Here is a 17,404-nt window from a genome sequence, read left to right as displayed (position 1 = left end):
GGGGCCGTCAGCCATGCCCTTCCTTTGCGGGGCACTGCCAGCAGCTCAGTCCCCAGCTGTGTGGGGCTCCAGGCACCCAGAGCCTCGGGCCCCAGAGCTGCTGTGCTGGCAGCAGGCTCCCACCATGCTGGGACAGGCTCTGCACCAGCCATGAAGGGTCCCTGACTCGATGGGTCAGCCCTGCAGGATGGGCTCAGCTCCAGTGCCTGGCTCAGAGCTGGAGCCTTGAGCTCCCCGTAGCCAAGTCCCAGGCGAGGTGTGTGGCCCGGGGGCATCCTGATAAACAGGACATGCTGGCAGCCAGGGTGCTCCTGTGCTGGCCTGCTGCCGTCATTTCATTTCATCAAGAAACCCTCATTGTGAAGCATGGATTCAATACCTGCTGTCTGACAGGCAGACCAGGACACCATTGGGTGCTCCTGGTGGGGTGCCCAGGGCTAGGTCCAAACTCATCTCCTCAGTGGTGGCCCCAGAGGAGATTTCAGGAGCTGCTGCACACCCCAGTGCTCCCCACACAGCTCTCCTGGGGCTGGCAGGAGCAGCTGGTGGGGGTGATTTTTTTCTCACAAAGCTGGTGGTCCAGGGCTGTGCACCGAGCAGAGCAGGCTCTTGCCCAGGCATGGTGAATTTTGCTCCAGCCCTGAGACTCCTGGTTCTCAGCAGGTCCTGCCTCTCTCAGTCTGTGCCCTCCAGAGAGGCTGGGGGACTTGTTGTTCCCCAGAGATGGTGTGAGGGAGCAAGGAGGGTCTCACGCCCCTTCCCGCAGAGCGGTGCCCCTTGCCTGTCCCTGGGGGAGTCCCCGGGGGGATCCCCGATGCTGCCGAGGCCTGGCCGAGCCGCTCCCCAGCCCGGCCGCGGTGTCCCCGCTCCCCGGGCCGGCGGGTCCCTCCGCCCCCGCCCCGTCCCTGCCGCCGCGAGCCGCCCGCTCTCCCAGAGGAGGTTCCCCAGCCCCGGGGGGCTGGCCGTGAGCCCGCACCAACATGGAGATGCTCTTCCAGGCGCTATAAAGAGCTCCGGCTCCCGCACCTGCCTCTCGGTCTCCACCGCGCCCACTCCCGGTCCGCACCCAGCGCCGGGGCTGGGGCCGCCGTCCGTCCCCTTCCCCGTCCCATCCCGTCCCGCTGACCACGGCTCGTCCCGCAGCAGGGCCGCTGGAGGGGATGGACTATTCCTATGATGAAGACCTGGACGAGCTGTGTCCGGTCTGCGGGGACAAGGTCTCCGGGTACCACTACGGGCTGCTCACCTGCGAGAGCTGCAAGGTAGGACCGGCCGGGGCCGTGCGGGGTCGGGGCTGCGGAGCCGGGGCCGTGCGGGGCCGGGGAAACGCAGCTGGCCCCGTGCGGGGCCGGGAAGCGGGGCCGGGGCTCGGCGTGACCGGCGCCTTGTGGGGCCGGGGCTGTGGGGAGAGCGCTGCACGGGGACGGGGGGTCCGGGGCTGTGCAGGGAGCGGGGACGGGGCTCTGCAGGGGCCGGGGCAGCGGGACCGGCCGCGGGGCTTCTCTCGCCCGTTTTCGTTAGCGGCGGATTCGCAGCCGGTGGCGGGAGGGGAGCGCGGCCGCGACGGGAGCCCCGAGCTCGGCGGGAGCCTCTGCCGAAGGCGGGTGGCGGGGACGGGGTGTCGGTGCCGGGATGCCGGTGTCGGTGACCACCGCATCGCCGCCGCCCGCCGCCACAGGGCTTCTTCAAGCGCACGGTGCAGAACAACAAGCACTACACCTGCACCGAGAGCCAGAGCTGCAAGATCGACAAGACCCAGCGCAAGCGCTGCCCCTACTGCCGCTTCCAGAAGTGCCTGACCGTGGGGATGCGCCTGGAAGGTAGGGACGGCACGGCAGGGCACGGCACGGCGGGGCGGGGGGCGGCGGGGCCGGGGACTGGGTCGGGACTGTGCGGTTGCCGGGACCGGTCGCGCTGTCCCCGCCGCCGCCACCTCCCCGGGCCGGTCAGTCCCGCCGCCGCTTCGATTCCGTTTTTCCCTCCCAAGTTAAGAAAAAAATCGTTTTTTCGCGTCGTGTCCTTCTTTTCCTTGTTTCATTTTGTTTGTTTCCCCGGGGTTCCCGCTGCTACGGCTTCAACTTTCCAGGATTTTTTTTTTTTTTTTACTGGCAGGAAGGTTGGGAAATAGCAAATAAATTACCGTTTTCCTTAAGCACATAATTCCAGAAGCCGAGACTTAAGGAAAAACGTTAAAAATTATGGGGATCGCAATAAAACTGCCACAGACCCACCACGAATTATATTTTTCCTCTCGGTGACATTTAATATAACGGATTTCTGACCCCCGGGGGGACGATTCCAGCCCCACAGCCGCCGCCTCTCTCTGATGTCGGCGCAGAGGATCCCGACATCAGAGTCGGGCCCCGACAGTCCGTGCCGCGGGTTCTGCAATGCTCAGCATCCAGGAACGAAATGTATTTGAGGGGACAGGTCGCCGGCACGGGATGGCAGAGCAAAGGCAGGGGCAGAGGAGCCCCGCACTCCCGAGCCGGCCGCCCCCTCCCCACACCTCCCCTGAAATCGTTCGCGTTTTGCAGCGGGTGGGAATGGGCTGAGTCCTCCCGCCCGACCCCGGCGGGGCTGAGCCGGGCTCGCTGCTCGGGACGCAGCGCGGTTCATCGCAAAGTCCTTCGTGTTCTGGCAGGGCGGCCGCTCGCTCCGGGAGCGGGGTGGGAGCCTGCGAGCAGAAGCGCAGGAGTAAGACACAACATCGAGCTGCAGATTCAGCCCCTGCAAACTCCCGGCGTGGGCTGCCTTCCAAAACAGATCCCAGTTCCACTCTCCTCCCTGGGCTGGGGTTACTGGTGCCCTAAATCCCTTGGTGCATGCTCTGGCTGTTTTGATCGATGTCGCAAGGGGATTTGGGCGCTGGGCAGGGGCTGCAGACCCCACGGCAGAAGGGCAGGGACAGTGCTTGGGGTGCCCGGGGAAAAAGGCATGGTCTCAATTTGTCCCTTTCCAGCAGCTTCTGTCGTGTACGTGTGGAGGTGCTTTAATCCAAGAGCTGTCCCAACAGGCTTTTCGTGTGTGTTTTCTTGCTGCTGGCTCCTCAGCAGAGCTGGGCAGATGAGGCAATCACCCAGCAAAGGCGATATTCCATGGAACCGTCTCTTTTGTAGTAAAAAAGAGACCACCTTTTTCAGCTCCGAGTATTTTTGGGCAAGGCATCTGAGGTGATGCTTTGGAGGTGAGTCTACAGGTCCACACAACAAGAGCACCCCCGAGGTGATTGATTTTGGGAACACAGTGTTGACACAGGCACCCCTCAGAGTGCCTGAAGGGAGGTGGCAGCGGGAGGAGAAGCACAGCCCTGGCCGAAGGCTGCCCACGGCCCTGGGGGCACTACCCATGGCACCTTCCACGTCCCTGCCCTGGCAAAGAAAGGTGGCCAAAGGGAGGCAGAGCCTGGCCAGCAGCCTGCCCCAGCCAGGGCTCTGCACTGCTATGAGAGCAGGCAAGGCAGTGCAGGTGGGAAGGGGGCTGAGGGTGCTGGAGACCCCTCCTGCCACCGTCTGGGTGTGTGCCTCGGGGGCCATCTGCAGATGGTTTTGGGGTTGTTGCTGGGGGTGCAAGCACTTCGTGGGTGGCTCCGCTTGAGCCCCCTTGCCCCGGAGGTCAAGATGCATCATCTTCCTCTCGGCTGTCAGCCGGGACACAGCAAATGGCAAGTTGCTCCCAGTCCCAAGTGTAGCACAAATGGCAGGAAAAGCAGAGCAGGAGGGAATTAGAAGGCCTTTTCTCCCTTTGTGTTCTTGCTGGGAGAGGGGAGGAGGTGTATGCAGTTGCCTCTGGAGGGCTTGTGAGACCAGGCTGTGAGCACCTCTCGCTGTGTGTGGGAGTGCAGGCAGCCCTAGGAGGGTCTCTGCCTGTGCACCTTTGCCAGGGTCACAGGGTTTGCTTTGGGATGCCGTCCCTGGGCGTCACTGTGCCCGACCTCGGGCAGCGCTGGGATAACTTCGAGCGTTTGTGCGATTTGGGTTTTGGTGCGCTCTGAGGTTTTTGGCCAGGGCTACCAGACCTGCCTGTGCCAGCTTGGACTGCCATCCTCTCTGCCTGTGTGGGACCCCAGCCGGGGTGTGCACAGGTCTGAGTGTGGCCGCTCCCTGGGACCCGAGCCGGGAGCTGCCCCGGGACAGCTCCGTGCGGCCCAGAGGGGCGTGGGCCGGCTCTGGGGAGCGGGGACACAGCACCCCTCTCTTCAGAGGCTGCCGCTGGCAGCCCGCTCCCAGCGAGATGCTGTTTTCATGAATAAAGAATGAGGGAGGAAGCCAGGGCGGCTCTCCTGGGAGCGCATTCCTGCTCGTCCTGGAAATGCTGCTGCTCCCGGCCACCCTCCGCCTTTCCAGCCTGCCTTGGGAGCGCTGGGGAGGTGCTCCAGCTCTCCGGGGGGGGGGGGGCTGGCTGTGAGCCCCAGGATCAGTAGGCGAAAGAAAGGCAGAGGTAACAGCTGAGAGGCAAAGCAAGCCCCGCTGGCTGTCAGCAGGAACACGAGATAGCGGAGGGGTTCTGCCTTTGATGCTCGCTGCGGGCTGCTCTCGCCGGCGCACTCCTCCGCTGCCGTCCAGCCCCGCTCCTGCCTTCCAGCGATCTGGGGCTCTTCCGAGGGGGTGGCCAGGCAGAGCCCCCGGAGCACGGCAGGGCAGGCAGCGGGACAGGCTCCTTCTGCAGAGGAGCACCTGCTCCCTCGCACGTTGGCAGATCCTTGGTGTTTTTTGGTTTGGTGGGAACATCTGCTTTGCTGCAGCGTCAGAGGGACTCTGCCAGCGGGATGCTCCAGCGGAGCCCTCGCCAGGGCTGGGATCCCCAGGGCCGGTGGGTGAAGTGCATCCCAGCCGTGCTGCCCAAAAAAGGGGCAGAGATCTGATGAGAAGTAGCACGTGCAGTCTGGATGGAGGGAACCAGAGTCCTGAGGGGACTGTGGGGTCCCAGGCTCTGCAGGACAAAGAAATCCCAGGGCCGGTCCAGTGACACGGGTTGTTAAAACTAAAGTGAGTGTCAAATCCCCTCCTCTACTCAGGCTTTAAGGGCTGTCCCCTCAACCCACGGGGAATGAAAGCTGCTTTTTCCCCCAGCTGATTTTGAAGTGAAAGCCAAATGTCTCTTCCTTTTCTGCAATCCCCAGAGGCTCTGAGGGTGACACTGGCTGGGCTGGGAGTGACACAGTCTTTCTGGGAAGGTTTCCCCAGTGCTCCCCAAACCCTTTTTGCCACAAAGTTGTGTCCCCCAGCATTTTCTCTGTGCCCTGTGGAAGCCCTGGTCTCTCTCCATGTGGGTTCACTGCAGTGTCTGCCCTCTCTCTGTCTCCAGCTGTGCGTGCAGACCGGATGCGTGGAGGGAGGAACAAGTTTGGACCCATGTACAAGCGGGACCGTGCCTTAAAGCAGCAGAAGAAAGCTCTGATCCGAGCCAACGGCTTCAAGCTGGAGAGCGTGCCTCAGATCATGTCCCCGGTGCAGAGTGACTACAGCCTGTCCTCCACCATCCACAGCATCCACGCCATGTCCAAGCCCCTGCCGCCCAACCCGGCCGCCCTGACGCCCGTGGACTACGAGCGCAGCCCCTACGGGACCCCATCCCTGGGCATGGCCGTGCCCGGCCACGCGCCCCTGCCCGGCTACCACTACCCCTCCTTCCCCAACCGCACCATCAAGTCCGAGTACCCCGACCACTACCCAGCCGCCCACGAGGCCGTGCCTGCCTACATGTACCCAGAGACCTACCCCAGCAGCTCCCCCCCCGACATCCCCGAGCTCATCCTGAAGCTGCTGCAGCTGGAGCCCGACGAGGCCCAGGTGAAGGCGCGGATACTGTCCTGCCTGCAGCAGGAGCAGGGCAAAGGCCGGCACGAGAAGCTCAGCACCTTCGGCCTCATGTGCAAGATGGCCGACCAGACCCTCTTCTCCATCGTGGAGTGGGCACGGAGCTGCATCTTCTTCAAGGAGCTGGAGGTAGGAGCTGTCAGTGGGATGGGCGCTGCTCGGGGGGACAATGGGACACGGGCAGGATTGAGGCTGCTGTGATGTGAGGATGGGATGTGGCTGTGGGCAGGATTGAGGTGAAATGTTGTGAGGATGGGGAAACACCCGTGGGCACAGGCCTGGGGCCATCACTGCAGATCTGCTGACACGTGCCAGTCCTGCTCCCAGCTCCTGCAGGGCTGGAGGTGCCAGGGCCTGGCTGTGGTGCTGGAGCGATTCCCACTCTGTGTGGGGCTAATGATTTCAGATTCATTACAGCAGGGGCAGCTGTTGAGGCAATTGCCGGCAGAGTGACTGTGGTGTCAAGCTCAAGACATAATTGAAAAATGTAACGTTGAGGAATTATAGTTGAGACAATTCTCTCCCCTGCCTTTAGGAGGAAAATCGATGTGGTCAGGTGGGTGCTATTAGCAGCAGGCAGCAGGGGCAGCCCGAGCCTGCTCCAGAGCCGTGTCTGCTGCCAGCAGCCCTCGAGTGTGCCCGGCTGGGGGACACAGAGCTGACCTCCATCCTGCCAAGACATCCCCTCTAGCAAATGTCCCTGAACATTTACTGTGGCCAAAGGGGGGCTAGCAGGGCTAGAGCAGCTTCTGCCATCCTGCATATCTTGCCAAGCTTTCAGAAAATTTCCATTCATGTTCTGGGCTAACCTGTGATCCCAAATAGGAGAGAAAATTTTGCAACATGGTTGAAACCCAGAGAGCAACATCCTGGGGCAGCTGTGATGAGACTCAGGTGCTTTCTTGTGTTTCCAGGATGAGACTGTGCTGCCTGGCTTTGGCCAAAATCACCTTCTTCCAGTGGGACTGTGCTGTAGGACAGGACCAGGCTCTTCCCTGTGCCATGGGCGCCATGGGGCTGAGTGTGGCTGAGCCTCATGGCTCAAAATAGCCCCCATCGTTCAGAACAGTGTCAGGAAATGGCATTGTGGGGGTGGGTTGGGCTTGTTTCAATCATATCAGTGTCCTGCCTGGATTTTGGGAACAGGGTGGTTGTTGTTTTGCAGGAGATATTGTAAACAGTGTAAATTCAGTTCCCAGCTGTATAGCTGTGTAGCCTTGTAACTCCATTGTCAGCGTGATTGTGCCACCAAAATAGGCTGTTCCTGTGTGAATCGGTGTTGGTGGGTGCTGCTCCCTCCGTGGGACTCTGAGGGGGATGGCAGTGCCACAGGCCTCACCTGGGCAGAGCTACCAGTGTCCTGCTGGCAGCAGAGCACGTGCCCTGCCATGCTCAGGACAGGGGGTTTGGTGCTCAGTGGGTGCCCACATCCATCACTGCCATCCTGGGGGCTCAAGTTTTTGCCTTATCCACATGGTGATTGTGGGGTGCATTCCCAGCATCTCCCAGGGCTGGAGACTGTAGGACCCAGACCCACCCTGGCTCCAGTGGGTGAGGGAGAATGAGGCTTGGCTGTCCTTGGCTCCCTCCTGCACACAGAGCCCTGGGCAGCTCCGAGCCCAGCACAGAGCAGCCCTGGTATCCTCAGTGCCCCCACCTGGGGCTGGCCCTGCCCACCCCACACAGCTCATCCTCCCTGGCCAGGGCAGAGGCTTTTCCTCAGGCATGGGAGAGCAGCCAGTGGGAAGCAGGAGCAGCTCTGAGAACCTGAATCCCCATTCCTGCTCCTGCCTGGCACATAAAAGGCAGCGGCGCTGGGGCGGTAAATGAACTCCTGCTAGCGCAGGGTTTATGGCTCTGTCCTAAAGCCAGCACGGAGCAGCATCGCAATCTCCGGGATCGATGGCACTGGCAGTCCCTGCTGGGGGCTCGGGCTCTCAGGCAGGGCTGCAGCAGCCCTCTCCATCCCCTGGGAAGGTCTCTGTGAAGGTGACGGTCCCCAGCCCCAGCAGGGAAGGGCGGTTGGCTGAGGCCAGAGCAGGGATCCAGGCTGGAAAGGCACCATGCTGGGACACCTCTCCAGGGCATCGTGCCAGGCTGGCACTGCGTGGGAGGAGGTGCAGGCAGGTGAGAAGGGGGGGTGGGCAGATTGCCCCATCATGGATTGCCCTGCCTGAGCTTGCCCAGCACTGCCATGCTCCTTCCACGGGGCTGTTAGCAGAGACCTGGCTTCTCCCCGGGGCCTCACAGGGAGCCTGGAGAGGAAGGAGCAAATCTCCAGGGGCAACTGCTGGCACACGCCTGGTTAGGACGAGCCTTTGGTGCCTGCCCAGGGAGAGTGGGAGCAGTTTCCCCTGGAGCTGGCCAGTCTAGTTCCCATTCCCATTCCCACCCTAGCAATCTGCCGAGGGCCAGAATGGGTGCTCTGCTGTCTCCACACTCCTGGCGTGGTGGCTGGGCTGGGAGACATTGGGGAGAGCCCCCCTGGCTCCACCGCTGCACCCGGGGAAGGAGGGGGGCCACGGGCTAATGGCCTCTTGACATCGGCTCGCACGCCACGTCCGCCCGCAGGCGCGGGGCAGTCAGATTGAAAACAGATTTAACTTCCCAGATATATCGTTTCATTTAAGGGCCAGTAATTCTGTCAGTCTGCCACTGACAAACGAGGGTCCCCATGCCAATCCGCCGGGAGACTGATGTCGCGGCGCTCATCCCGTGTCACCAGGAGGAGAATTACGGACTGCGCTGGCCTTCGGAGGCAAGACTAATAACGCTGCTGGGCAGAGGGGATTTGGGGGCCCGCCTGCTCATCGAGGGCCGGCCAGAGCCGCGGCGCGAGGCCGCGCGGGCGGAGGGGGAAGAGGTCAGCGCTGACGCCCATAAATACGAACTTTAACTGAGTCTAGATGAGATGTGTCAGGACTGAGGGAAGATTTGCAGCATCTTTTCAGGAAGAAAAATATAGGCCGGGGGTGAAATATATTTTGTTGGGTTGTGAGTCTCAGGCAACTTTGTCCTTTCAGATGTAATTTTTTTATATGTATATGGAGAGACAGACAGAGGGATGTGCACGCACGCAGGCGCTTTTGCACACTCACATTGTGTCTGGTTTTGGTGAGGTTTATACACACGAGTCTTGCACAGCCTGGCTTATATAGGTGTCACTGCCATACCTACATATCAATATCGTGAACACAGGGTTGCTGTGACCTTTAGATTGGGATGAGCAGCCAGGAATGTTAAACAAATTGCCACGGTTTCAGCCCGAAGGCCAGGCAGGGCTGGGTGTGCAGCGGGTCCCTGCGGCGCTGGAGGGGCACAGCACAGCCGCAGGGTGTGGGATGGTGCCGACCCCTTCCTCAGCCCTTTTGTGCCAAGGGCCTGGGGCAAACCACCCTCCATCCACAGGCAAGCTCCAGGGATGGGGGCATGCTGAGGGCAGCACTGTTCCCACAGACCCAGGGGTCTCTGAGGTCACTGGGTCTGTTTGCCGGGCTGCCCTCCCTCATCTGTGCTCAGAGATCCCAGAGCCACGACAAAGCCTATTTGCAGTCAATTGCTCCTCTGCCTTTAACATGTGGGTCATCTTGACCCCATCTCCTGGCCAATGGCCAGAGTGTTTTTGGCAGATTTAAAATCTCCTTCTGGTGGTGGATGCTGCAGCAATGTTTAGCATCCCGTGCACTGGGGGAAATGTGACTCTGCCCTTCATGCAGAGCCGTGGTGCCCGTGCAGCCAGGGCTGCAGCAGCCTGGGAGCCAGCAGGGAGCTGGGATCCTGGCCTAGCCACACTGGTGTTGGTGGGTATCTGTTTTAAGATGCACATTGTGGTGGTGTCTGGGCAGGGTAATGTGGACCTGCACTGACCATTAACACCTTGGACGTGAGTGGGTTCGCCATTGCGGGTGGCTGGTGGACACCAATCCACTTTCACACTTCTCAGTAGCCAAGGTGATGGCTCCTGCTTGCACTCAGGAATTGCCGGGGCTGCTCGGGGCGCTGGCATGTGCCACACACCTGGCAGAGGGTGTGGGGCAAATCCTGCACCTGGGATCTGGGAGGAAGCCCAGGGGGCATCTGTGTGGCGGGGTCGGGTCGAGGGTATCCGAGTGCTGCTGGGGCCCGTGGCTGGGGATGGATGTCCTGGCACCAGCTCAGGGCTTCCTGCCAAAGAAGGGCTGCTGGTGGGTCACTCTCCTTCCCAAAGCAGTGGCACCTTGTGTGAGGCTGCCCTGAACCAGCCGTGCAGGGAGCAGTGAGCACTGAGGGGCTGCACCATCCCTGCATGGCCTGGGCACATTCTGGGAGCCCCAACACTCTCAGGGGCTCCCTCACCTTGTACCTATGAACCCACAGGGAAGGCTGCAGAAGATTTAAAACTACACCCACATGCAGGTCCTGCATTCCCATTCCTGGGCAGCACCATCCCTGCCTCTGCATGCCCTGCCTCCCCTCCAGCACCTTTCCCACAGAGAACTGCATTTTCTGTGGGTTGCAGCCCATCAGGGATTGCTCTTCCAGAGTGGGGAGGGTTTCACCACGTGTTTTGTGAATGGGTTAAATGCTCGCTTCAAAAAAAGATAAGGATTGCCTCTCAAAGACAGCTAGCATCAGGCCTTTGATAAAGCACTCTGAGCAAAAGCCTTGACATTAAAAGAGGAAGATCCTTTGCTTAACTTTTAACGGGAGCGTGTGTGCTGCCGCCTCGCTGGGAGGATTGATTGCCTCTGAGTGCCCTCCATTAGCAGCCCCTGCTCCTTCAGGCCAGGCCAGGGCGGGGTGCACCAGAGACCCCCAGCCTGAGCCCCCTGCAGCAGAGCCTCAGTGCCAGAGCAGGGCCGTGGGGGCTGCCTGCTGCCACCCAGCCTGGGCATGGGCACACCCTGCTTGGTGCTGGGCACAACCCCACAGACCCCAGCCAGCCCCGACCGGCCCACGGAGCCCCCAGCCCACCCCATCACATTCCCCCGTGCCATGGCCATGTGGCTCTGGTGCACTGCGACGTTCCCAGGAAACACCGCGGTACGTTGGAGCGTGCTGGAAAAGGAACAGCCCTGCAGCAGCCATGAAGGGTGAAATGTGCTGCTGAGGGGCTTCAGGCTTCAGCCAAACACTCCTCAGAGTTTGGGAGAAGCTGATTAGTAGTTTTTAAGGGAAGAAAATAAGATTTCAGAATAATTGAAGTGCTTTCTTTGGAAAAGCTAACTTTTTTAAATGGTTTTCAAGGCAAAACCTTCTGTCTGCCTCTTCTGGAGCTCATCCCGCTCAGGAATGAGGCACAGGAAAGAACTTCCAAAACAACACCCTGACTGAGCCAGAGCGGAGGCGCTCGGCACTGTCCAGGACTGTGCAGCTGGGCTGGCCCCAGCTCCCTGCTTGGGCTGGCCACAGCTCCCTGCTCAGGCTGGCCACAGCTCCCTGCTCAGGTTAGCCACAGCTCCCTGCTTGGGAGGGAGCCACAGCTCCCTGCTCGAGTTAGCCACAGCTCCCTGCTTGGGCTGGCCACAGCTCCCTGCTTGGGCTGGCCACAGCTCCCTGCTCAGGTTAGCCACAGCTCCCTGCTTGGGCTGGCCACAGCTCCCTGCTCGGGTTAGCCACAGCTCCCTGCTCGGGTTAGCCACAGCTCCCTGTTTGGGCTGGCCACAGTTCCCTGCTCGGGTTAGCCACAGCTCCCTGCTTGGGCTGGCCACAGCTCCCTGTTTGGGCTGGCCACAGTTCCCTGCTCGGGTTAGCCACAGCTCCCTGCTCGGGTTAGCCACAGCTCCCTGCTCAGGCTGGCCCCAGCTCCCTGCTTGGGCTGGTCACTGCCACAGCCGGCCACTCGCCTTCTGGCAGGGGGCACCAGGGGTGCAGAAAGTCTCTATTTTGGTTTAGTGCAGAATGAGATTTTCCCCAGGGTTTTGTCGAGCAGCTGACCAGGAGCCTCACGCTCTGAAGTGCTGGGCCACGAACAGCAGCTGCTGCACTGGCTGGGGGACAAGGGACAGCCCCACAGGTGGGCAGGAGCGGTGCCACAGCCCAGTCACAGTGCCCATGGCCCAGCAGGTGGGCAGCAGTCACTGCCTTCCCACCCCACCTCGTTCCCTGCACTGCCACACTCCCAGCTCTGGCCACCCACCACCCTCGAGAGACAAATCCCGGCGGCTCGCGCCAGCTCTGAGACCATAAAGCTCTTTCTCATCTGGCTTCTATTCCTTTTGCAATCTCCCAGCGTGGGTTTATTGCAGCCTCTTCAGCAGAACGAGGGCATTATCCAGCCCTGTGATGCTGCATCTGTCTTCTCTCTATTAACGGGGGAGCACAATGGCCCTGCAGAGCTCGGCTGCTGGCACTGGATTTGCTCCTCGGGGTGGTGGTGGAGGCAGTTCCATAATCCCAACCCTTTCCCTACACTGGCCCTGCAGCAGAGGGGAGTCCAGGCAGGGCAGGAGCTCAGTTCTTTGTGGGAAGGAGTTGGGGTTCAGTGGAGAGCAGTGCCGAGGGGATGAAGCTGGTGACCTGTGGTGTTTCTTGGCAGCACAGTGGGGAAGGCAGCGTGCTGGCTCTGCAGCTGCTGGCTCTGGCAGCTCACCCCACCAGTCACTGCTGCCTGCAGTCCCAGTGCCCTGTGAGACCTTTGGGGACCCTTCCAGGCAGTGTCCTGGCTCAGCCCCTCTCAGGGACAGTCCCAGGTGTTTCTCTGGGCACACACACACAGTGGCACATGTGCACCAGGGCACATGGTCACAAGTGTGTGTTGGTGCGTGGGCAGGGCCGGGCTGGCAGCTGCAGGGCACAGCGATGTCCCACGCCTGGCGGCTCCCCCACGGCCCTGCTGCCCCCCCAGCCTGCCATCCTGGCAGGACTCAGGATGGGCACTGCCTTCTTTCGTTTTAAAGTATCCAGAGGGGCTGTCTGGACACACAGGCCCTTTGTGCAGCCACCGCGTGCTCCTCCCGCAGTCATTTTGTTAAAATTTGTGCGCGATTTGAGGAGGTTGTGCCTGCTGGGGGAAGACCCGTGCTGATAACAGCCAGCAAGTGCCACTGAAACATGTTGAGCTGCTTTGAAGCCAGCTCTGCAAAGCCACCTGCCCAGGGTCCCCCTTTCTGGGGTGCAATTCCAGCTCTCCATGCTCACCCCAGGGGATTCCCCTCCCATGGGATGCCTGCTAGGCACAGGGTGGGTGCTGTGCACTGCAGCACAGTGGGTGTCAGCTCCTGCTCTCTTTCAGGTGGGTGACCAGATGAAGCTGCTGCAGAACTGCTGGAGTGAGCTGCTGGTGTTTGACCACATCTACCGGCAGCTGCAGCACGGCAAGGAGCACAGCGTGCTGCTGGTCACTGGCCAGGAGGTGAGGAATGGCCTTGGGACTGTGCTGGTGCTGTGGAGGGGCAGTGGGGATGGGCAGGGGCTGCATGGGGGAATGGAGTGATTTCTTTCTTTCTTTCATCCCAGTGTGGCCAACTCGGCATAGGGCAGGCAGGGGGTGTTGTTACACTCTGGGTCTGCTTATGCAGAAGGTCCCATCCTGTCCCATCCTGTCCCATCCTGTCCCATCCTGCTGCACGGTTTCTGGCTCTGGAGAGTAATGTTTTTTAAGGAAGACCAACAGTCCCACCTGTGCTGTCAGCAGTGGGATGTGAGGAGGGCCCCCTTCCCTCCCTGGAGGTGGCTTTTGGAGATGTGGTGCCTACAATTCCAGCACCCTGTTTAAAATGGTGTTCCCATTTCACCCATCAGTCTTTTTTTGACACCCCTGCTGCTCAGTCAGCGCTCAGGGCTGGACCCGGCTCCTGCCCCGTGTGAGGTGCCCTGCAGCAGGCTGTGGGGGGACTGGGGCTGCCAAGGCTGATGCCACCCTGTCCTCCTGGCAGGTGGACATGTCGGCCATCGCAGCCCAGGCCGGCTCCATCCTGAACACGCTGGTGCTGCGGGCACAGGAGCTCGTCCTGCATCTGCACTCGCTCCAGGTGGACCGGCACGAATTCGTCTGCCTCAAGTTCCTCATCCTCTTCAGCCTCGGTGAGTGCAGCTGGGGGGCACGGGGGCAGCGCTCCGGGGTCACGGCCGTGCTGCACACGCGGCCCGGGGTCCGGCTGTGCCACAACGGGGCTTTAACGGGGAGCCGGGAGCGAGAGCTGGCTCCTGGCCCGGGACACAAAACCTCTCCCTTTGCGGGGCCGGGCTCTGCTCCAGCTGCAGGGGACGTTGTCACCCTCCGGCCGAGGGGAGCCTGTTTTGGTGGCTCTCCCATCGCAGCGGGCAGGGAAACAAGCGCTGATACGGCCGCGAAAAACAGGCGTGTTGACAGAGGCGGCCGGGCCGGCCCGGCCCTATCAGCCGGGATTTGCGTCAGAGAGCCCGGGCAGAGCCGCTGGGCTCGGCTCCGCGCTCTGATTAGGCTCAGCCTGGAGCCTGCGGTCGGGCACAGCCGGCGCGTTCACACCTCCCACCTCAGCCAGACTAAATAACTCCGGGGCCGTGCGCGCTGCTGCCAGAGCCCGAAACGTGCCCGGGGTGGCAGAGCCCGCTCCTGCCCCTGGGGTCCATCCCGGTGTCACCGAGCGCTGGCGCTGGCACGGTGAGCGTGGTGAGCATGGTGAGCATGGTGAGCATGGTGAGCCCAGCGCCGTGCGTGGCAGACCTGTCCCCATCCCCACCCCTGTCCCCATCCCTGTCCCTGCGCCCGCCCTGTCCCCGTTCCAGTGCCTTGGCTCTGTGCTTGCGCTTCTGCACCCGCGGGGTCCCGCCCAGGGACCAGCGGTGGGAGCTGCGCTGCTGCCCCGTTCTGCACCTGCAGCATCTCCTCCCTCGGCTTTCCTTTCCCCTGGAGCTGTTTGGAATCCCAGAGAAGCGAGAGGCGATAATTGGCTGCTCAAGCAGTGATAAGGTGTGGCACAAACAGTGCCCAGGCTGGGAAATGAACGAGCCGGGGGGGCTCGGACCCCGAGCCAGGACCTGCCCCGGCTGCTGCCCCGCGGGCTCAGCACCAGCAGGGCCGGGTCCCCCCGTCCGCCCGGGTCCCCCTGTGCCCCCTGGCACGGCACAGCACAGCGAGTGTCCTGGCACGGCACAGCACAGCACAGCGAGTGTCCCCCCCCGATGGCTTCCCCAGAGCAGTGGCGTTCAGGGAGGGCGTGGAATCCAATAGCCGTGTTTTCCCTTACATCATTTTGCCCCAAATGCAACTTTTTCTCTCCATATTGCAGAGCTCACTTGGAGTAATTTGCCCTTCGTAGGCTCAGCTGTAGAGGACGGGATTGTGTATTATGTGCAGGATGTAATTGCCTTTAACAAGAGAATTTCCACATTTACCACTCTGCCACAGCACAGTCAAAGCCAAGCCCTGTTCACAAGAGCTGCCATTTGAGTTCTAAATAGATTTCTCTCCTGAGCAGGTAAAGAGATTTAATTAAAATTAGGGCTTCTCAAAATAGCAATATTTATGAGGACGGCACAGGTTAGCTTTGTTCTACAGAAGGGCTTAATAGAGCCTTAATGGATTGACCTATCATTCGATTTCATGACTTACATTCATGAAGCAGCTACTCTTGGGGAGGGGAGGAAGAGAGGCTTTTATAGCCCACATTCCCTTAAGCGTTTGCAATTTATCAGCAGCTTCTCCCAAACAAAAGGAGCTGTGAATAGGAAGAACACTTGAGGGCATAGAAATAATCCTAGGCATATCTGTATGTGTGATGGGAGGCTTTGTCACAGGACAGTCTTTGCAACTGCTGCAGTGTCTCTAAATGAAGTGAGTCAATGTTATTTGGACAACATTCTTTATTCCTTGCAGGAATGAAAAGATTATTCAAATATTCAATTAAACAGTGAATAGGGTCTTTCAGAGAACCAGGTGAGTTCATCGAGTAGAACTAGCTATTGTTGAGCCAACTCAGGGGATAGATTTGACATTTATCAATATAACTTCTTTTTTTTAATGACATGCACAATAACCTTATGCAGATAAAGAGATTTCATAACAACAACCCGGGTAGCAGGAGACAATAGGAGCAAATGTGCTGTCAGAGCGAAAAGGGAAGGGTGATCTGATCCTCTGCATCTTGGCACAACCTGTGCCCTTTGTGCCTGCCCCCGCAGTGCCCGTGGCCGTGGGCACGGCCCTGGCTGTGCTGTGCCTCCCCTCCCTGGGGCTCCTCAATCCCCTCGGCCACACCTCTGCTCCCGGCTGGGCTGCAGCAGCCTTGGGTGCCACAATTCCTTCAAGGGACCCCAAACTCCCAGCTGCTTGGCCAGACCCTGAGCAGATTTCCCCGTTTGCAGCCACTGAGTGGGGATTTGGCACATCAGGCTCTGTGTGCAGCACAGCCAGGGGGCTGTGAGTGAGGCAGTGCTCCCAAGTACCTCGTCCTGCACAGTGAATCCACTGAATCCACTTGGCCTGGATGGACCGTGCCAGGGTTCCTGAGGACCCTGCTGGGCAGGTGTGTGGGACCATGGCTGTGTGCAGGTGGTGATGGGGCAGTGCCCAGCACTGGTTCCTAAAGCCACTGAAATCTGTGTGCGGGGGCAATTGACCCTGCCTGCCCTGGTGCAGCTGCCTGCTGAGCTGTCACTGCCCTGCTGAGCTGTCGCTGCCCTGCTGAGCTGTCGCTGCCCTGCTGGCACCGGAGCTGGCAGCAGGATTATGGGAAGCTGCTGTGGCCCTGGCCAGGCGTGGAGGATTAGGGTTTCCAGGCTGGTGAGCCTGGTTGCCACATTGGAAAGACCAGGTTTATCAGGGAATTAATTCAGCCGCTTCCTCGACCTTCAGGAATTAAAGAGGGCTGACGGCAGCAGCTCCCAGTGTGTCAGCACAGCTGGCAGCACCTTCTGGCTTTGCAGCTTCCTGGGCAGCAAGGGCAGGGAGACACCAGCCCTACTGCCAGGGGGTTTGGAATCTGTCTCCAGCATCAGGGAAGACCTGGGCAGTAGGGTAGGGATGGAGAGCCTGTGGCTGGGTAGGGATGGGGTGTGGGACCCTCCTGCACTGTTTTCATGCAGGAGCGTGGGTCCCTCCTGGCTCAGCCAGCACGGTGTGGGGGCAGACCCGTGAGTCTGGCACCATTTCATGCCCATGCTCCCCCCTGCAGACGTGAAGTACCTGGAGAACCACACGCTGGCCAAGGATGCTCAGGAGAAGGCCAACGCGGCGCTGCTGGAGTACACGGTGTGCCACTACCCCCACTCCACGGACAAGTTCCGCCAGCTGCTGCTCTGGCTGGCCGAGGTGCGGGCGCTGAGCCTGCAGGCCGAGGAGTACCTGTACCACAAGCACCTCAGCGGGGAGGTGCCCTGCAACAACCTCCTCATCGAGATGCTGCACGCCAAGCGGACTTGAGCGGCCAGGGCAGGAGCCGGCAGCACCCCAGTGCCTCCAGCAGGGGCAGGGCCGGTGCTGGGGCGGGCAGGAGCCTCCCACCCTGCCTTCCTCAGCCATGCTATTTAACCTCTGCTATTGGAAACGCCCCAGCAGGTTTTGTACACAGCAAGGACAGTTGAGGCTGCAGGGCCGTGGCTGGGCACTGCCCCGTTGGCAGTGCTGACCTCCAGCTCCACCGCACACCCGGTGCCCAAACCTGTCACTTGCCAACCCGGCCCAG

General features: G+C 60.7%; 1 protein-coding gene across 1 annotated transcript; it reads left to right on the top strand.

The window, feature by feature from the left end:
* Positions 1 to 1,160: 1,160 nt before the first annotated feature.
* NR5A1 (nuclear receptor subfamily 5 group A member 1) lies at positions 1,161 to 17,142 on the top strand. Its single transcript, XM_071454163.1, has 6 exons — positions 1,161 to 1,262; positions 1,679 to 1,820; positions 5,308 to 5,948; positions 13,033 to 13,152; positions 13,676 to 13,823; positions 16,895 to 17,142. Exons 1-6 carry the CDS (start codon positions 1,161 to 1,163, stop codon positions 17,140 to 17,142), a joined length of 1,401 nt encoding a protein of 466 aa, XP_071310264.1.
* The last annotated feature ends 262 nt before the right edge of the window (positions 17,143 to 17,404 follow it).

The sequence above is a fragment of the Agelaius tricolor genome, unplaced genomic scaffold (genome assembly GCF_023055355.1).
Source record: "Agelaius tricolor isolate 1412-34295 unplaced genomic scaffold, bAgeTri1.0.p SCAF_38, whole genome shotgun sequence".
Lineage (NCBI taxonomy): Eukaryota > Metazoa > Chordata > Aves > Passeriformes > Icteridae > Agelaius > Agelaius tricolor.
Note: the sequence above shows the minus strand (reverse complement) of the source record. Positions and strands in the feature narration are given on the sequence as shown.

Bases quoted from the DNA above. Each gene is read 5' to 3' on its own strand.
- NR5A1 (XM_071454163.1), top strand. From the start codon at position 1,161: ATGGACTATTCCTATGATGAAGACCTGGACGAGCTGTGTCCGGTCTGC. The intron at 5,949-13,032 runs GTAGGAGCTGTC...GCTCTCTTTCAG, and splicing joins TCTTCTTCAAGGAGCTGGAG to GTGGGTGACCAGATGAAGCT. The intron at 13,824-16,894 runs GTGAGTGCAGCT...TCCCCCCTGCAG, and splicing joins CCTCATCCTCTTCAGCCTCG to ACGTGAAGTACCTGGAGAAC.